Here is a 15,533-nt window from a genome sequence, read left to right as displayed (position 1 = left end):
TTTTCCTGTCTAGGACAGTTTACGCATAGATTAGCCTGACGGGGATAGAAATAGGGCACACAAAAACTAGATGTCCTCTCAAATCTATTCCACACCTAAATTTAAAAAGCAGCAGACGGGGCCTTCCATGGTGGTGCAGTGGTTAAGAATCCGCCTGCCAATGCAGGGGACACAGGTTTGATTCCTGGTCCGGGAAGATCCCACATGCCGCAGAACAACTAAGCCCGTGCACCACAACTACTGAGCCTGCGCTCTAGAGCCCACGAGCCACAACTACTGAGCCCACGTGCCCCAACTACTGAAGCCCTTGTGCCTAGAGCCAGTGCACTGCAACAAGAGAAGCCGCCGCAATGAGAAGCTCACGCACCGCAATGAAGAGTAGCCCCCGCTCACCGCAACTGGAGAAAGCCCGCATGCAGCAACGAAGACCCAACGCAGCCAAAAATTAATTAATTAATTATTTTAAAATAAAAAGCAGCAGAGGTATTTGCTGTATGGGAGGAAAGGGGAAGGAAAGAGGTGGTGAGAGCTGACTTCAGACTACATCTGGCACAGGGCCTCTTCCTCTCTGACTTCCAGTTAATTCTGCCCCATACGATGCCCTGGCAGAGAGAAGAGGGCGGGAGGAGAGAAAACTGAGGTGATTCATAGATGTGGGAGTAGCTGCTTCCCTCTATCACTACAGCTCCTGTCAGGGACCACACCCCACCCCCGCTTCTGCTGTCCCTGCTCTCAGTGGGTTCTAGTAAAATTGTTTCCTTACCTTTAGGTCTAGAGTGGTAACAGCTTCCTACTATCACCCTGGGAACCCCTGGTCCCTGGGTATGTCACATTCTTTACTGGTTCCCATAACCTTTCCCATATTTCTTTGAATAGTCCCTTCATTAAAGTCACTTCAAAATCCTAGCTGAGCACACTGTTTCCTGCCTGTGACCTTGACTGATAGTTTATGAACACAAACAGAAATAGCAACTTAGGGTCTCTTAATATTTTAAGTTGACCGTTGATGTTTTACCCTTTCAAACATCCTATTTTCTAGTAATTTCTTTCAGTACAAATTTTTTTTTAATGTGGCAGTTGTTTTTTTCCGATTTCATTTCCAGATTTTGTTTTACCTTTATGTTCTTTAAACTTCATGATTTACAACTAAGTAACTGATTATCTCTGTAATTAGAACTACATCTTTGGATATAGGAAAATGTGTTTGAACAGAAAATTTGCAATAGAAAAAATTAGAAAGTCATCCTAGTACAACTAAAGAAAAGTTTCCAATGATGCATACATGTAAAATTGCTCAATGTTTTAAAAAGTTGAAGGCCCAAAAGAAAACCAAGTGTATATATATATTTAAATATTTGGTAAATGATTGAACAATTGTCCATAGATTTAAAAATTATTCTAAATTTAATACAAATAGTTTAGTCTTATCAAGGGTAAAATACAGGTGTGTGGAAGCCTGAAGCTTATATAATTGGGTAAGGGGGGAACCTCTTTATGAAGGAAAACAAAAAGGTAGGCTAAAAATAAGACTGTGCATATAAAATTTGGTATAAGGCCATGAAGGACCCAAAGCAAGTGAGGGCCCTGAAGCTTAAGTTTCATTAGCTTCAAGCTGAGTCCGCCTCTGGTTATAAAAACTAAAATCCTTTTTATAATTCCTTCATCATTAAATTATGGTACTAATAATGTGTATAAAAGGAGAAATTTTAAACTTATTAATGAAAATCTGAACTCTTACTTGATACCAAATTTCAGTAATTTCAATGATATGTCTGCCCCTTTTATACAGCAATCATACAATTATGTAGTTATGTAACCAGACTAGAAGCAAAAGGAACTTCGTAACTATATCTGATTCTAACTGACAAGACTGATAGCTTTTTAAAACTTTTTTTAAAGAAGTGGCTGTGCTCCAGTTAGAATTCAAAGAAAATAGCTATAACTACATTAGGTGAAGAATTAAAATGCAATTCCTAGTAAGGTATCCCAGCAATGGCCAATCAAAATTAGTCAAAAGTAAAACTCATTTTTGAACAAACTGAGTTAGATTCATTACCATTTTTGCCATTACCATTCATTCAAAAGGTGCCTTTCCTCTTTCCAGAAAACAAAACTGAGAGGTCTATTAAACCTATAATCACCAGTTTACTTATTAAGAAATCATCTTAAAATAAGCACCTCTGTCAAATAAAAGTAGATTCTAAAACAAGGAAGCAGTAAGGCCTTTCTTATTCTGGCATTTAATTTCAAGTAGACTTGGCTAATGTCACTCTTACTTACTGATCTCACTCCCTCCCACTGGAGAGAGTGGGAAGGGAAAGAAGGAAGAGAGGAAAAAGAGAAATCTTGGCTTCAAACGAAATATCCAGATTATGCTGAGACACAGAAACAAAAGTGGGTGTTAAGATGAGCCATGCTGTACTGAAGATTATGCTACATGCTGTTGGCCCTTTGGGAAGGTGTGTGAGACCTGGGCACTCACTTACAGAATCCCCTCCCCTCCCCGGGAACTTAGAGTAGCTTAAAAATTGGCCAGCCTGTTCTATAAAATGGTGGGTTTCTTCCTTATAGTGGTTCTGAAATAAGAGTGGAATGTAAAACAGGCACAGGTTGTCAGACGTCTATGAACCTGATTGAAAGAGAGAAATCAAGCTGAGAGGGAGAATGTCCTCTCTGGGATTCTGACACCTTCGAAAACTGGGACAAGAGTATCTTTTCCCTTCTTTCTCTTTACAACAATGGTATAATAGAGATGAACTGGGGCAGGAAATGATGACCCCTTCTCTTCAGATGACAGCCTTTGTTTCCATGACCGTACAACAGCTATAAAAATGAGTTGCAAATATAGAAACAGAGTGGCTGATACTAAAATAATCTTAGAAAGTGTGGTTGAAAGCCTCTTTAAAAAGAAAAACACCTTTGTGCCAACCAAGTCTCACCCCCCTTTCCCAAAGATGAGTTAAATCAAAAGGACAGACCATGCAAAACTTTTCTACATTTTTAATGTAGTGAATTTCTGATGTTAAAATGGAGCAGCACAAAGGTGACAACCGAAAAAGCAGCTCTTGTAGTCTAATCTCTTAAAATCCACACCCTTTCACCTTGCATGTGTGGAAGAAGAAAGAGCAGAAGATAAAATCACTTCCACCTGGACCACTGCTTTTCTTTATCTGTTAAAGGCACGTATATCACTCCCATCAGAGGCTTCATTTTGACACTGCCATCCTGGAGCTTGTCATACTGCTCCAGCATCTGGTTTCCACCTGCAGGACCAACTGGCAATATCAATCTTCCACCAGGCTTTAACTGGTCTATTAGCTAAAAGAAAAAGAAGAGCACATGTACACCAAGCTATAGATTTTATGTTAATAGTCATTTTACATCACTATACACAACTTTCAGTGTCCATGGGCAGAAAGCAGAAATGTACTTTATTTAGTACATACATACTTCCACTGTTAAACTTGTTACTCAATTACCCACTCACTCATTTACCTACCGACCTTCCCTACTACAGTACAAATGTTCTGACGACAGGGACTGTGTCTTATTCATCTTTGTGCCCTTAGCATCTAACACAGTACCTGGTACAACTGCAATGCTCAAAATGTTTGAGTTGAACCACATAATGTAGGACTATCCTCTTGGGAAGGCCAAAGGCAGAACAGGAAATTTCAATTCCTGTATGCCTATTTTGAATCTTCATAGTTTGCAGGGGAGGAGGGGAAGTGTAGAAAATCAGCAAGGAATCCCTATCCTATCTAAGAATTTAAGGCATCACTGAACCAAAAATAAGGGAACCTTGGTTTTATGACTGAATTTAGGATTACTGGCACCATGACATGACGAAGGAAGGTAGGGCTGGAGTCTCTGCAGCATTAGAACGAGGACGCCCTGTCAATGAAGAACCAAAACTACTCAGTGAAAGCCCCTCTGGTCAGAAAATTTTTAAGTCGTATGTCACAATTTGAATGTAGCCTGACAGATGACCACTGATCAAAAACAGTAAGGAAGAAACCTTACTTTGGATAGTATTATCCCAAGGAAGGGTGTCCTTAAATAAAATTTTTGTTGTCAGCAAGTCTACCTTATTTTTTCGCTTTTAATTTTCTAAATGTCAAGGTTTTTAATGAAAAAATAGCAGGCTTCTTCCCACTACTCCAGTCTTGCTCCCTAAATCCACTCATTTTAAATCCTTTCAGCTGTCTTCTTTTGTAGTGCTTACTTCTAAAGCATGTCTTTTTTTTTTAACTGAAATATAATTGGCATATAAATAGTGTATTAGTTTTAGGTGTACAATATAAAGATTTGATATATGTATATAATGTGAAATGATCACCACAGTAAGTTTAATTAACATCCATTACCACACATAGTTACAGTTCTTTTTTCTTGTGATGAGAACTTTTAAGGTCTACTCTCTTAGCAACTTTCAATTATATGGTATAGTACTAGTGACTATAGTTACCATGCTGTATAATATTTCCTCTTTTATTTCAAATTATGTGCTAGATGAGGACTAAGCTCTCATACATAAACAGCTGTCCCTCGGTATCCAAGGGGGATTGGTTCCAGGACCTTACCTCTGATACCCAAATCCGCAGATACTCAAGTTCCTTATATAAAATGGTATATTTGCATATAACCTATATATCCCATATACTTTAAATCATCTCTAGATTACTTATTATACCTAATACAATGTGAATACCATGTACATAGTTACCAGGTGTGACAAATTCAAGTTTTGCTTTTTGGAACTTTGTGGAATTTTTTTTTCTGAGTATTTTCGATCCATGATTGGTTGAATCCTTGAATGTGGAACCCTCAGATACAGAGGGCCAACTGTATTCTTCTCCTTTCCCCCAATCCAACCAATATCATAATTTTTTATTAAAACCATTTTCAGTTATGACTGTGTAAATGTAATTTGCAGCTGAGCCAAGAGGTACCCAATGATTGTTTCCTTTCTTATGTAATAGCTGTTTTCCCTACAGTTAAAAACTGAAGGTTTTTCTTTTTTCATTCCCTTAATTTTCTTTGTAACTGTTTCTAAATCTTGGTACCCTCCCAGCTTCTTAATGAAATTTTCACGCAGTCAAATCTATCTAATTAGTGCCTTCCTTTTTTTAAATTTTTTTTTAACTGCTCTTTTTTCTTTTTTGGTAGGCTCGCTTCTAGTACCTTCCTCCTCTGCTCTAAATCTGGACTGGTTATTCTCCAGGCCTGCTGCATAGCGTTCATACTGGGACTTCCTTTGCAATAATCCTGGAATCCTGGGAACTCTTACCACCTCGCTCTTGAACAAAATTTCCTACCTTCCTAGATACCATGGCTGCTTCTTTTCAGTTTTTCCTACTCTCTCTCTACTCCCTCATTTTTTGATGATATAATTAAAGCAATTCCTCCAGAAGTATTCTGTGAAACAGTATGTGGAATATTTTTAAAGACAGAGATTGAGATCGGCAAATCTAAAATTATCTTTATTCTATGTATTTAGTGACGTGTGTGGGTATAGAATTCAAGATTGGAAATCATTTTCAATTCAGAATTGTGATGGTTTGCCTCTGACTTGTTCATTCTGATGTTGGTTTTCTATAGTCTGATGCCTTTCTGATTACTGACCCTTCAACGGATTATCTATTTTGCTTTTCTGGAAACTTCTGGAATATTCTCTTTATCTGTAACATTCTGAAATTTCATGGTGATATTGTGGCTCTTTTTTTTTTTTTAAATTCATGGTACTAGGCACTCAAAAGATCTTTTCAAACTATAGAATTATGTCTTTCAGTTCTCAGAAATTTTCTTAGGGCTTAGGGCTAACTGTTCCTCATAAAGACTTCCAAGTAGCAGCCCCGTTATTCATTTATGACTTGTACACCTTTCTACATCATGCTAATACTTCAATTAAAATATGTTAAAACCACTGGTTTGGTCTTTTTTTCAAACAGATAACAGGGCCAGAGAAAATAGCTGATTTTCCTAAGGTCATTCAGCCAGTGAATAAAAAGTCAGTGACCAGAACAAATCCCCTAACTTTCAGCTTCTCATAACTGTCTAAACACACAAAAAAAACCACTTGCAGGTTGGGGAGTAGATGAGACTGGGCAGAAGAGACAGTGTCACTTTTAGCCCCTTGCCATCTAATCAAGAACCATGAAAAAATCACAGGTAATAGAAACCTAAGCCAAGGAGTATTCGGGCTGACGTAAGTTTATCAGAGGCTTACTAAAACGAAAACTCAATTTTGTACTTAAATATTTCCTTGACTATGTAACATATACTACTGGAATATCCTTCCCTCTCACTGCAACTATGCAAATCCTACTATTCTTTAAGATTCAGTTCAAATTCTATTCCTATAAGAAGTCTCCTTGACTATTCTATGCATCATACTCTCCCTCCCTTGAACTCCTACAGTACATATTTTGTTTTCCCTTCAGTATCTATCATATGCTGATACATGTATGACACAGCTCTTCTAGAACATAAGGTTTGTGAGGATAAATGTATGACAAATACTTCCTGGTCTTACCCATGCACCTAACACAGTCTTGCACATTCTGGTAGTTAACAATACACCAAGTGATTATCAGATCATCAACTCCAGAGGGACTGTCCCAGTTCTATTGGTGTACTAGTTCTTAGCCGAATCAAATAGTGCTTTAAATAAGACAGCCATGAGCTGGGGCTTAGCAATTTTCATGTTATTTATACAACTGTCTGCATATGAAAAAACTGCCTACTAACTGCAACTAAAATGCACAGCGTTTCTATTTTTAAAAAGTTGAGCATAATTATCAACCAAAAAGAAAAAGTACAACGTAACATAGATGATATTTTGAACATCAATAGAAGTCATTTCCTATAAATTTTTAAGAGCTTTATTTGAATAAAGCAACAAACACAGAAGAAAACCAACTCACTGCCTGGGGCACAACTGGGGCTGCAGCTCCTACATGAATAGCATCATAAGGGGCTTCTTCGGCATATCCCATTCTTCCATCCCCCACTGAAAGAAAAAAAAAAAGCTTTAAAAATCTGTTCAGATAGAACTACCCAGTGTGAAGAATTATAGGAGATTTAAAGCAGGGAAAGGATAGATTTTTAGATAAAAGATGCTGTGACAACTGGATATTCAAAGAAAAATTAGATACTTGGACCCCTACCTCACACATACACAAAAATGAACGTCACAAAGATCAAAGGTCTAAATGTGAAAAGTTAAAATGATAGTGCTTCTGAGTAATATAAGGACATATCTTCATGATTTCAGAGTGCCTTAAACAGGATACAAAAAGCACTAGAAAAAAATTGGTAAGTCTGACTACATTAAAATTAAGAATTTCTATTTATCAAAAAAGTACAGTATGAGAGTGAAAAGGCAATTCACAGAGTGGGAGAAGAGATTGATAATATGTACAACTAGACACAGGGCTAGTCTATAGAAGTCCTACAAATCAAAGAAAAATATAAGTAACTCAATATCTGAATAGGCATTTCACAAAAGAGGAAATCCAAATGGCCAAACATATGGAATAGTGTTCAACCTCACTGATTAATAGGAAAATACAAAATTAAAATCACAGAGATACTGCCATACATTAAGTGGGCAAAAAGAAAAATCTAATAATACCAAGTACTGGTAGAGATGTGAAGCAATAGGAACCCTGATACATTACTGTTGGGAATGTAAGTTGTTTCAGTCACTTCAAAAAACAGTTTTTGCAGTATCTTTGGTCACCCTATGAACTGTAACAACACGCCTAAAGAAATGAGTGCTTGTATGATGAGTGTATATAAGCACCTGGACTTACGTACATTGTGAATATATCTCCAAATCAGAAACAGCCCAAAATATCCATCTACAGTAGCATTAATAAACAAATTCTGGTAATGTTCCTACAATAGAATGCTATACAGCAATAAAAATGAACTGTATGCAAAAAGAAGGATGAATCTTACAGACACAATAATGAATAAAAGAAGTCATTCATCATAGAATATATACTGTATGGTTCCATTTAGCTGAAGTTCAAGATTAAATTAAACATCATTTATGGAAATGCAATTAGGTAGTAAATGCATAAAGGTAATAATACCACTAGGGAAAAGGGAGGTAGTCATGATGAGGAAAAAGCAAGCAGAGAACTTTCCAGGTACTAATAATGTTCCATTTCTTTGTTTTGTTTTGTTTTGTTTGCGGTACGCGGGCCTCCCACCGCTGCAGCCCCTCCCGCTGCGGAGCACAGGCTCCGTATGCGCAGGCCCAGCGGCCACGGCTCACGGGCCCAGCCGCTCCGCGGCATGTGGGATCTTCCCGGACCGGGGCACGAACCCACATCCCCCGCATCGGCAGGCGGACTCCCAACCACTGCGCCACCAGGGAAGCCCCAACAATGTTCCATTTCTTGGTGATTAAACAGGTGTTTGTTAAGCTTCACATTTATGTTTTATGCATATTTTGATGTCTGTTATTTTTCACAATATAAAATGTACTCACATGGAAATGTGTCCATGCATACTGCTGAATGGAAAAAAGCAACCTAAAGGACAATATGTAGAGGATGAGTCAATTTAAAAACCATGTGTGTGTGCAGTTTATTCATATGTACATTTATATGTCTAAAAAACTTCAGGAGGAAAAAGAGGGGCTTTCTTTTTTATCTTACACATCTCTGCACTGTTTAAATTTTTTATATTCGACAACTGTTACTTTGATACTACTTCTTAAAAAGCAATGAAGAAAGAACTCAACATGGCATTTTCTGAAATAGTTAAGTCATATCACCCATGGTCAAGGTAGAACCAGTGTAACATTTTAGAGTAATTGCTTTTTCTTGCTTAGTACTTAAAAGTGAATGTAAAGGGGCTTCCCTGGTGGCGCAGTGGTTGAGAGTCCGCCTGCCGATGCAGGGGACACGGGTTTGTGCCCCGGTCCGCGAGGATCCCACGTGCCGCGGAGCGGCTGGGCCTGTGGGCCGTGGCCGCTGGGCCTGCGTGTCCGGAGCCTGTGCTCCGCAATGGGAGAGGCCACAACGGTGAGAGGCCCGCGTACCGCAAAAAAAAAAAAAAAAAAAAAGTGAATTTAAAAAAATGCAATAACTAGCTCTGAGTATTATTTAGCTTGCATGGGATTTTTCTGAAAATAAAAATTCTCCAGAGAGGAAATTTTTGAAGTTTTCTGATACTTACCAACCAGTTGCACTCTCCCTGAAGACAAAAGCATTGGATCATCCTTTCTGACATTATTTACTGAGTCGTCTACTAGCTCTTTAATGTGGTCAATTCCTATGACTTTTCCACTAGGTCCAACCTGGAAGTGAAAGAATAATTCAATAGTTCACTGGTCTAAGTTTATTTTTCTAAAGCGTCATTAAAGTATTTCTTTATCCAAAGTCATATTCTGCAATGAGAAATCAGGACAAATAAACAGCTTAAGCCTCCAATTAGATTGTTAAACACTCAGTTTATTATAAATTATTTGGCAAATACAACTTTCTCAACTATAACCCTTAAATGAATAATGATACTTCAGTAATTAAGAAGCTAGAATAAATTACAAAAACTTGTAATACTCAGAAAAATGATAGCTTTCTTCAATTTCTAGTTTTTAAATCCAGGATCTTGAAGTGGGACTCAGCTGCCAATATTAAATTGTACTTATTAGTGCAACCATTTTTTATTTAAATTCTATTTAAAAGTGTGACTTTAAATATTAAAATGTTACATAAAAAAATTTTTGTATAGGGATTTCTATACCTGATTCTACTGCCACATGTGGGAAATATAAAAATACATAAGGCCCCAAGGATAAATATTAATTGTAAAATAAATTTAACACAATAAAGACTCTGAAGTCAGACCGCCTGTGTTCACATCTAGGTTTCACCACTTACTTACAACTCTATAACCTTGAAAAGTTATTCCATCAATCAGGTTCCTCAACTGAAAAATGAGGAGGAAGGGGGTACACACCTCATAAATCATGTGAGGAGTAAATAAGAGAATACAGGAAAAGCACTGAGAACACAGACTAACACATGGTAAATGTGTGAAAAACACTGATTAGTATCAGTTCCAAAAAGATAACTCAGAAATCTAATGATATTTTAAAAAATGATTATGCCTCTGAAACCATAAACATGTCAAGTATAGAGAAGAAGTCATTAATTAAATACCATTTCTAGTATTTAGTTACATCCCATTAGTGAGGGTTTAACTTGTACAAAACAAGTCAAACAACTGAAAACAAGTATCTGAATCCTTATTGTGTGCCTGGCACTGCTCTGGATGCCTAGGATACATCAATGAAAAAAAATCAGACAAAATTCCCACCTCTCTGGAGCTTACATTCCAGTAGTCTGCCAATTATATATGCACAGCAAATTAAACGGATTCTAGTCCTAAAGGATCCATAAATCCTAACTTAACTAAACCATACCCTTCCAAGCTGGCCTACAGGTACAAGATTTTTCATAATCAACCTGATTTGATTATCTGAACACAGATAAACCTTTACTTCAAGGTGCCTGAGTGGGCCTCCAGACTTATACTGTGGATAGTCATTTACCAGATAAGCCTCTGATGATAAAAATCTGAAGTATAACAAACAACGCTTTTTTTTTTTTTTTTTTTTTTGCGGCACACGGGCCTCTCACTGTTGTGGCCTCTCCCATTGCGGAGCACAGGCTCCGGACGCGCAGGCTCAGCGGCCATGGCTCACGGGCCCAGCCGCTCCGCGGCACGTGGGATCTTCCCGGACCGGGGCACGAACCCGTGTCCCCTGCATCGGCAGGCGGACTCTCAACCACTGCGCCACCAGGGAAGCCCACAACGCATTTTTATAAGAGCATTTTTCTTAATGTAAAAAAAGCTCTCCTTCAATTCCAATAAACCTGTAGGAGTGTTTGGAAATCAGGCTGTATTCTGTTCTGCCAGGAGAGTACTTGGAAGATTGAAGTTTGGGAGCTACTGGTTGCTTTGTGATCACAGAGAAGAGCATATCGGAAAACGAAGTCAACATGTGGAGGAAAGCAAAGTCAAACCAAGAACCAGAGAGAAACCCATTGTCCATAACAACATTTGATCTTCTTCTGAATCCAGCCATACAAGAAGTCAGATATACCTCTAGACTCTTCCATTAAATTCCCTTCAAGTTCTGCCACTTTGACTGAATGTTCTGTCACTTCAACAACAACAAAAAGAAATCCTAGGTGATACATATTCTAACTGCTATCTTAATAGAATTTAAAAAGGAACATTTCTTCCAAACATATTCACTTTATGCATATATAGAAAACCTTCAAAAACTGCTAGAGAAAAAAATACACAGCCAAATCATATAATATGCTTCTGTTGGGGCCAGAATGGTAAATAAAGCTCTTACCATACGTGCAAAACATGCAGTAAGGATTCCACTTCCCGATCCTACATCAAGAGCTTTAGCTCCTTCATGCAATTGATCAAATAGAAGTTCTAGTGCATATGCATGCTGCCAAAAGAAAACAAAGCAAGTATTCATTTTTTTTCAAGACTCTATAAAGTATATACACCATGGCATACAAATAAAGTTGCTAACTTGTCACCAAGTTTTCTACTATTGTCATCTACCAAAACAATGAAAACATAACATATTATATACTTATATCTACACAGGAATTACGTATAAGAAAATTCTTGTTTGATTAAAATTCTTGTGTTTTAGATAAAGTGTTCAGTAATTTTAGATCTCCAGTGTGCAAATTTTTTAAATTTAATTAATTCAAAGTCAAAAGCTACAAAAAGATTTACAGTGAAAAGTCTGCATCTCACCCCTGTCCCCAAACAGTCTCACTCCCTAAAAGCAACCAGTGTTACCAGTTTCTAGTGATTTCTTCCAAACATATTCACTTTATGCATATATAAGCAAATACATATGCATTTATAAATTTATTATATCTTGAAGGAGGTTCCTTATCACTATTTAAACAGTGTGTTCACTCTTTCTTAAGGCTGAAGAGTATATTTTTGTATGAATGTATTTTAGTAATAAATATACCTGATGAGAGATATTTAAGTTAGCTTCAATCTTCTATAACGAGATAAAATAATCTTAAAATGTGTACCTGTAAGATAATGTAGTAACCTTTTTAATAATCTTATAAAGTATATCTACAGGACAAATTCCTACAAGTGGAATTAAGGGGGCCAAACGATATATATTTTTATGTTTACAGTATATATAAATGACAAATCAAATAAAATCATGTTGGTTATGCTTTGGACCAAACCAAGAAATAAAGGCTTCTCTACTCCATCCTCTTTATAAACTTACATTTTAGTGCTCTTCCAAAATATGAGGTTAGAATTAATAAATGTTATCTCAACAGCTGCCCTTAAATGCCTGGTATATTCATTATTAAAAATCATCAGATCCAGTAGCAATAAGCACATTCACTCTCAGATCTTGGTTGACAAAAATACATATCCATGAATCCATAGTGACAGTAAGTAAATACATCCTTCTATACATACATAAATGGAGAACAAGGAGAAAATGTTCTCAACTGTTTTTAAATATAGATGAAAAGATGAACTTAGAAAACTGCCATTTGGCAACCATTTCAGTAATAACTGATTGAGGCAAAAATCACAAATGGATGCTAAAACTAGTGTATTATCATTTGATGAGTAACAAGATATTTACATACTCTCAAAGTGTTTGCCCCAGACACTTATTAATTACAAAACGTTAAAGTAGTAACTTTACAATGGAGTTCAGAAGTTTCTTGGTGGAGAAACCTGATTGACACGACCTCAGTCAGATGATTAGAGTTAACATCACCAATAATGGGACACTCTGACATCACATGACATCTGCTAAAATACATCACTTCTGGGATTTTCCAGGCAAATATGCATGACTCATATCTAATCAAGAAGAAACATCAGACAAACCTAAATTGAGAGGCATTCTATAAAATAACTGGCCTATAACGTTCATAAACATTTTCAAGACCATAAAAGAAAAGACTGAGGGATTGTTCCAGATTAAAAAGACAAGGCAATTGAATGAAACTCCTGACCTGCAACTTTCTTTTCCTATAAAGGACATTACTAGAACAACTGATGAAATCTAAATAAGGTCTGTAAATTGGCTAAGTGTTTAATCAATGTTAATTTCCTGATTTGGACAACTGCACTATGGTTATTTAAGTGAATGTCCTATTTTTAAAGGTAAAAAGTATTCTGCCTACAAATTACTCCTAAAGAGTTCATAAAAAAGGAACTCTATATATATATATATATATATATATATATATATATATATATATATATATATAGGGAAAGGGGGGGAGAGAGAAAGAACAAATGATAAAACAAATGAAGTAAAATGATAACATTTGGTAAGTATGGGTAAAAAGTATATGGGAATCATTTGTACTATTCTTAGAACATTTCTGTAAGTCTGAAATTATGCCAAAATTAAAAAAAAAAAATTTTTTAATCATCAGAAACAGGTAACATTCAAAATGGAGGATAGAATGGAAACTCCCTATTGTGGAAAACTAACTTAGGTGATAAAAGCTAGAATACTGGTTACCTTGAGGATAGAGGTTGACTAGGAAAAGAGGCCTTTCTGACAGAGGGAGCCTTTTAGGGTGCAGGAAATATTCTGTATCTTGATCTGGGTAGTGGTTACATATATGTACACACGTAAACGTTCATCAAGCTGTACACTTAAGATGTGTGCACTTTATTGTGTGTATATTATAATTTAATAAAAATTTTTTGAAAATACTGTTTATTCCAATCACTAAAAGTGGAGAATCAGACATTTATGTACCTCCTGATGTGATGAACAGAAGAACCATTAAGGAGTTTTCTTGAAAAGAAAAAAAAAGGAACAAGTTAAACACTGCTAGGAAACATTTAACCAAGTTCAGAATATGGGAAATTCTATAGGATAAATGAACAAATTTTGTCAATTAATAAATGGCATTTTAAAAAGGGGGACTGTTAAAATTAAAAGAGACTAAAAAGACTAAAAAAGACTAAAAAGGTACAATGTAAGGCTCTTGTTTGGATCCTGATTTAAACAAATCAACTGTAAAAGAATTTTTTGAAACACCTGGCCAAGTTTGAACATGGACTAAATATAAGATAATACTAAGGAACATTGTTAGTCATGATATGGTATTGTAGTTGTGCTTTTAAGTCTTTCAGATATATACTATCTGGGGGTAAAATAATATTAGGTTTGGGATTGCTTTAAAATATTTCAGCAAAAGAGAAAATTATATAAGACAAGATTAGCAAATTTTTGGTAATTACTGAAGTTGGGTGATGGCTACTTGAGGGTTCATTATATTATTCTATTTGCACGTGTGTTGCTGAAAATTTTCCATATTAAAAAGTTAAAAAGAAAAGATGTTAAGGCTATCTTTTCTCACAATTAACATAAAAAGGGGAGACGGCCATTAATAGATGTAGCCTCATATAATCCAAGGATTTTCAAACCATGTTCCAGAAAGTCATAAAGGTTCCACAGAACCCTTTAGGAGTAACACACAAATGTAGACCGGTGGTTGGTGTGTTTGGTAAAAGGGTAACAGAGAAATAACTAAAATTTTCAATTTTTCATATAGATTCTTTTGCAAAGAGCTTCTTGCCTGATGAATGGAAACCACTAGTACTATGAAAAAGAATCCTGGATTAAGTGTTCAAAGTACTGGATTCTACTGGTTCTGCATTTATTACCCCTTGACTCTGGAACTTATTTTTAGCTCATTGTTCCTCAGTTTCCACATCATTAAAATGGAGAGAAAAAGGTTGTTCCTATTCTGCCTTCTCCATAGCAGTACCACTGTGAGCAAAAGTGATGAAGTATGTAAGTACTTTATAAATTCTAAAGGATTTACGAATAAAAGGTATAATGTTCACATTAATGAAAATTCAACCATTACAGCTCAGTGACCTGATGCTGCTATTCTTTAAGGTACTTCGAAGTCATTTGTAAAGGTAAAATTAACAGTTAATTGATCTTTTACTTCCATTTAGTGTATTTTTGGAAAAACTCTCTCTTAGGAATCTTGTATATAACTGTCAAATAATCAGTGGCTTCCCTCTTTTGCTTGGTTAGAGAACAAAATGACTTGGTTAATCAAAAAAATCTGGTTACTACCCTCCTTTCCCTTTTCTCCTGGTATCCTGTCCCATCCATTCCCTTTCTGAACAAGTCGATCCTAAAGCCATGAAGTTGGGCTGAGTAAGGTAGTTGCCCATACCCAGGTGGCAGAGAGAGTAGCTGCAGTGTCCAGTTAGAAGTGTCAGAGCCCAAGCAGGATGAGGAGGGCATCTGTGTTCACATAGGGAAGCAGATCCAAACAGGAGTCAGAATCCAAGCTAGACAAGGAGGATTTCTGCACAACACAGTGGACCAGTGCCAGGTGTCAGACATAAATGATGGAGGATGGGGTGGTATAAGAAGGGTGGGGGGAGAAAGTGACAGCAGCGGGAAATGGGCTATATACAGTCGGATTGATCAAATA

At 36.5% G+C, this 15,533-nt stretch overlaps 2 protein-coding genes across 6 annotated transcripts in view; one reads left to right on the top strand and one right to left on the bottom strand.

Moving 5' to 3' along the window:
• Nucleotides 1-1,155, top strand: part of LRP11 (LDL receptor related protein 11) — a 55,597-nt gene extending 54,442 nt beyond the window's left edge. Inside the window, exon 8 of one of the 2 annotated variants that reach the window (XM_079939324.1) lies at nt 19-1,155. The gene's annotated coding sequence lies outside the window, so the exon portion shown is untranslated. Of the gene's footprint in view, nt 1-13 lie in introns of both variants that reach the window. The other variant, XM_079939323.1, reaches the window with a different exon arrangement.
• Nucleotides 1-15,533, bottom strand: part of PCMT1 (protein-L-isoaspartate (D-aspartate) O-methyltransferase) — a gene marked incomplete at its 5' end in the record, with an annotated part of 47,782 nt that overhangs the window by 6,789 nt on the left and 25,460 nt on the right. For 3 of the 4 annotated variants that reach the window (XM_079939325.1, XM_079939328.1, XM_079939327.1), the window contains 4 exons: nt 3,149-3,318; nt 6,927-7,012; nt 9,196-9,316; nt 11,390-11,494. In XM_079939325.1, coding sequence (XP_079795451.1) covers nt 3,149-3,318; nt 6,927-7,012; nt 9,196-9,316; nt 11,390-11,494 — 482 coding nt within the window. Of the gene's footprint in view, nt 1-3,101; nt 3,319-6,926; nt 7,013-9,195; nt 9,317-11,389; nt 11,495-15,533 lie in introns of all 4 variants that reach the window. The other variant, XM_079939326.1, reaches the window with a different exon arrangement.

Source organism: Stenella coeruleoalba (genome assembly GCF_951394435.1).
Source record: "Stenella coeruleoalba genome assembly, chromosome: 12".
NCBI classification, from domain to species: Eukaryota; Metazoa; Chordata; class Mammalia; order Artiodactyla; family Delphinidae; genus Stenella; species Stenella coeruleoalba.
This window is presented reverse-complemented; position numbering and strand designations above follow the sequence as displayed.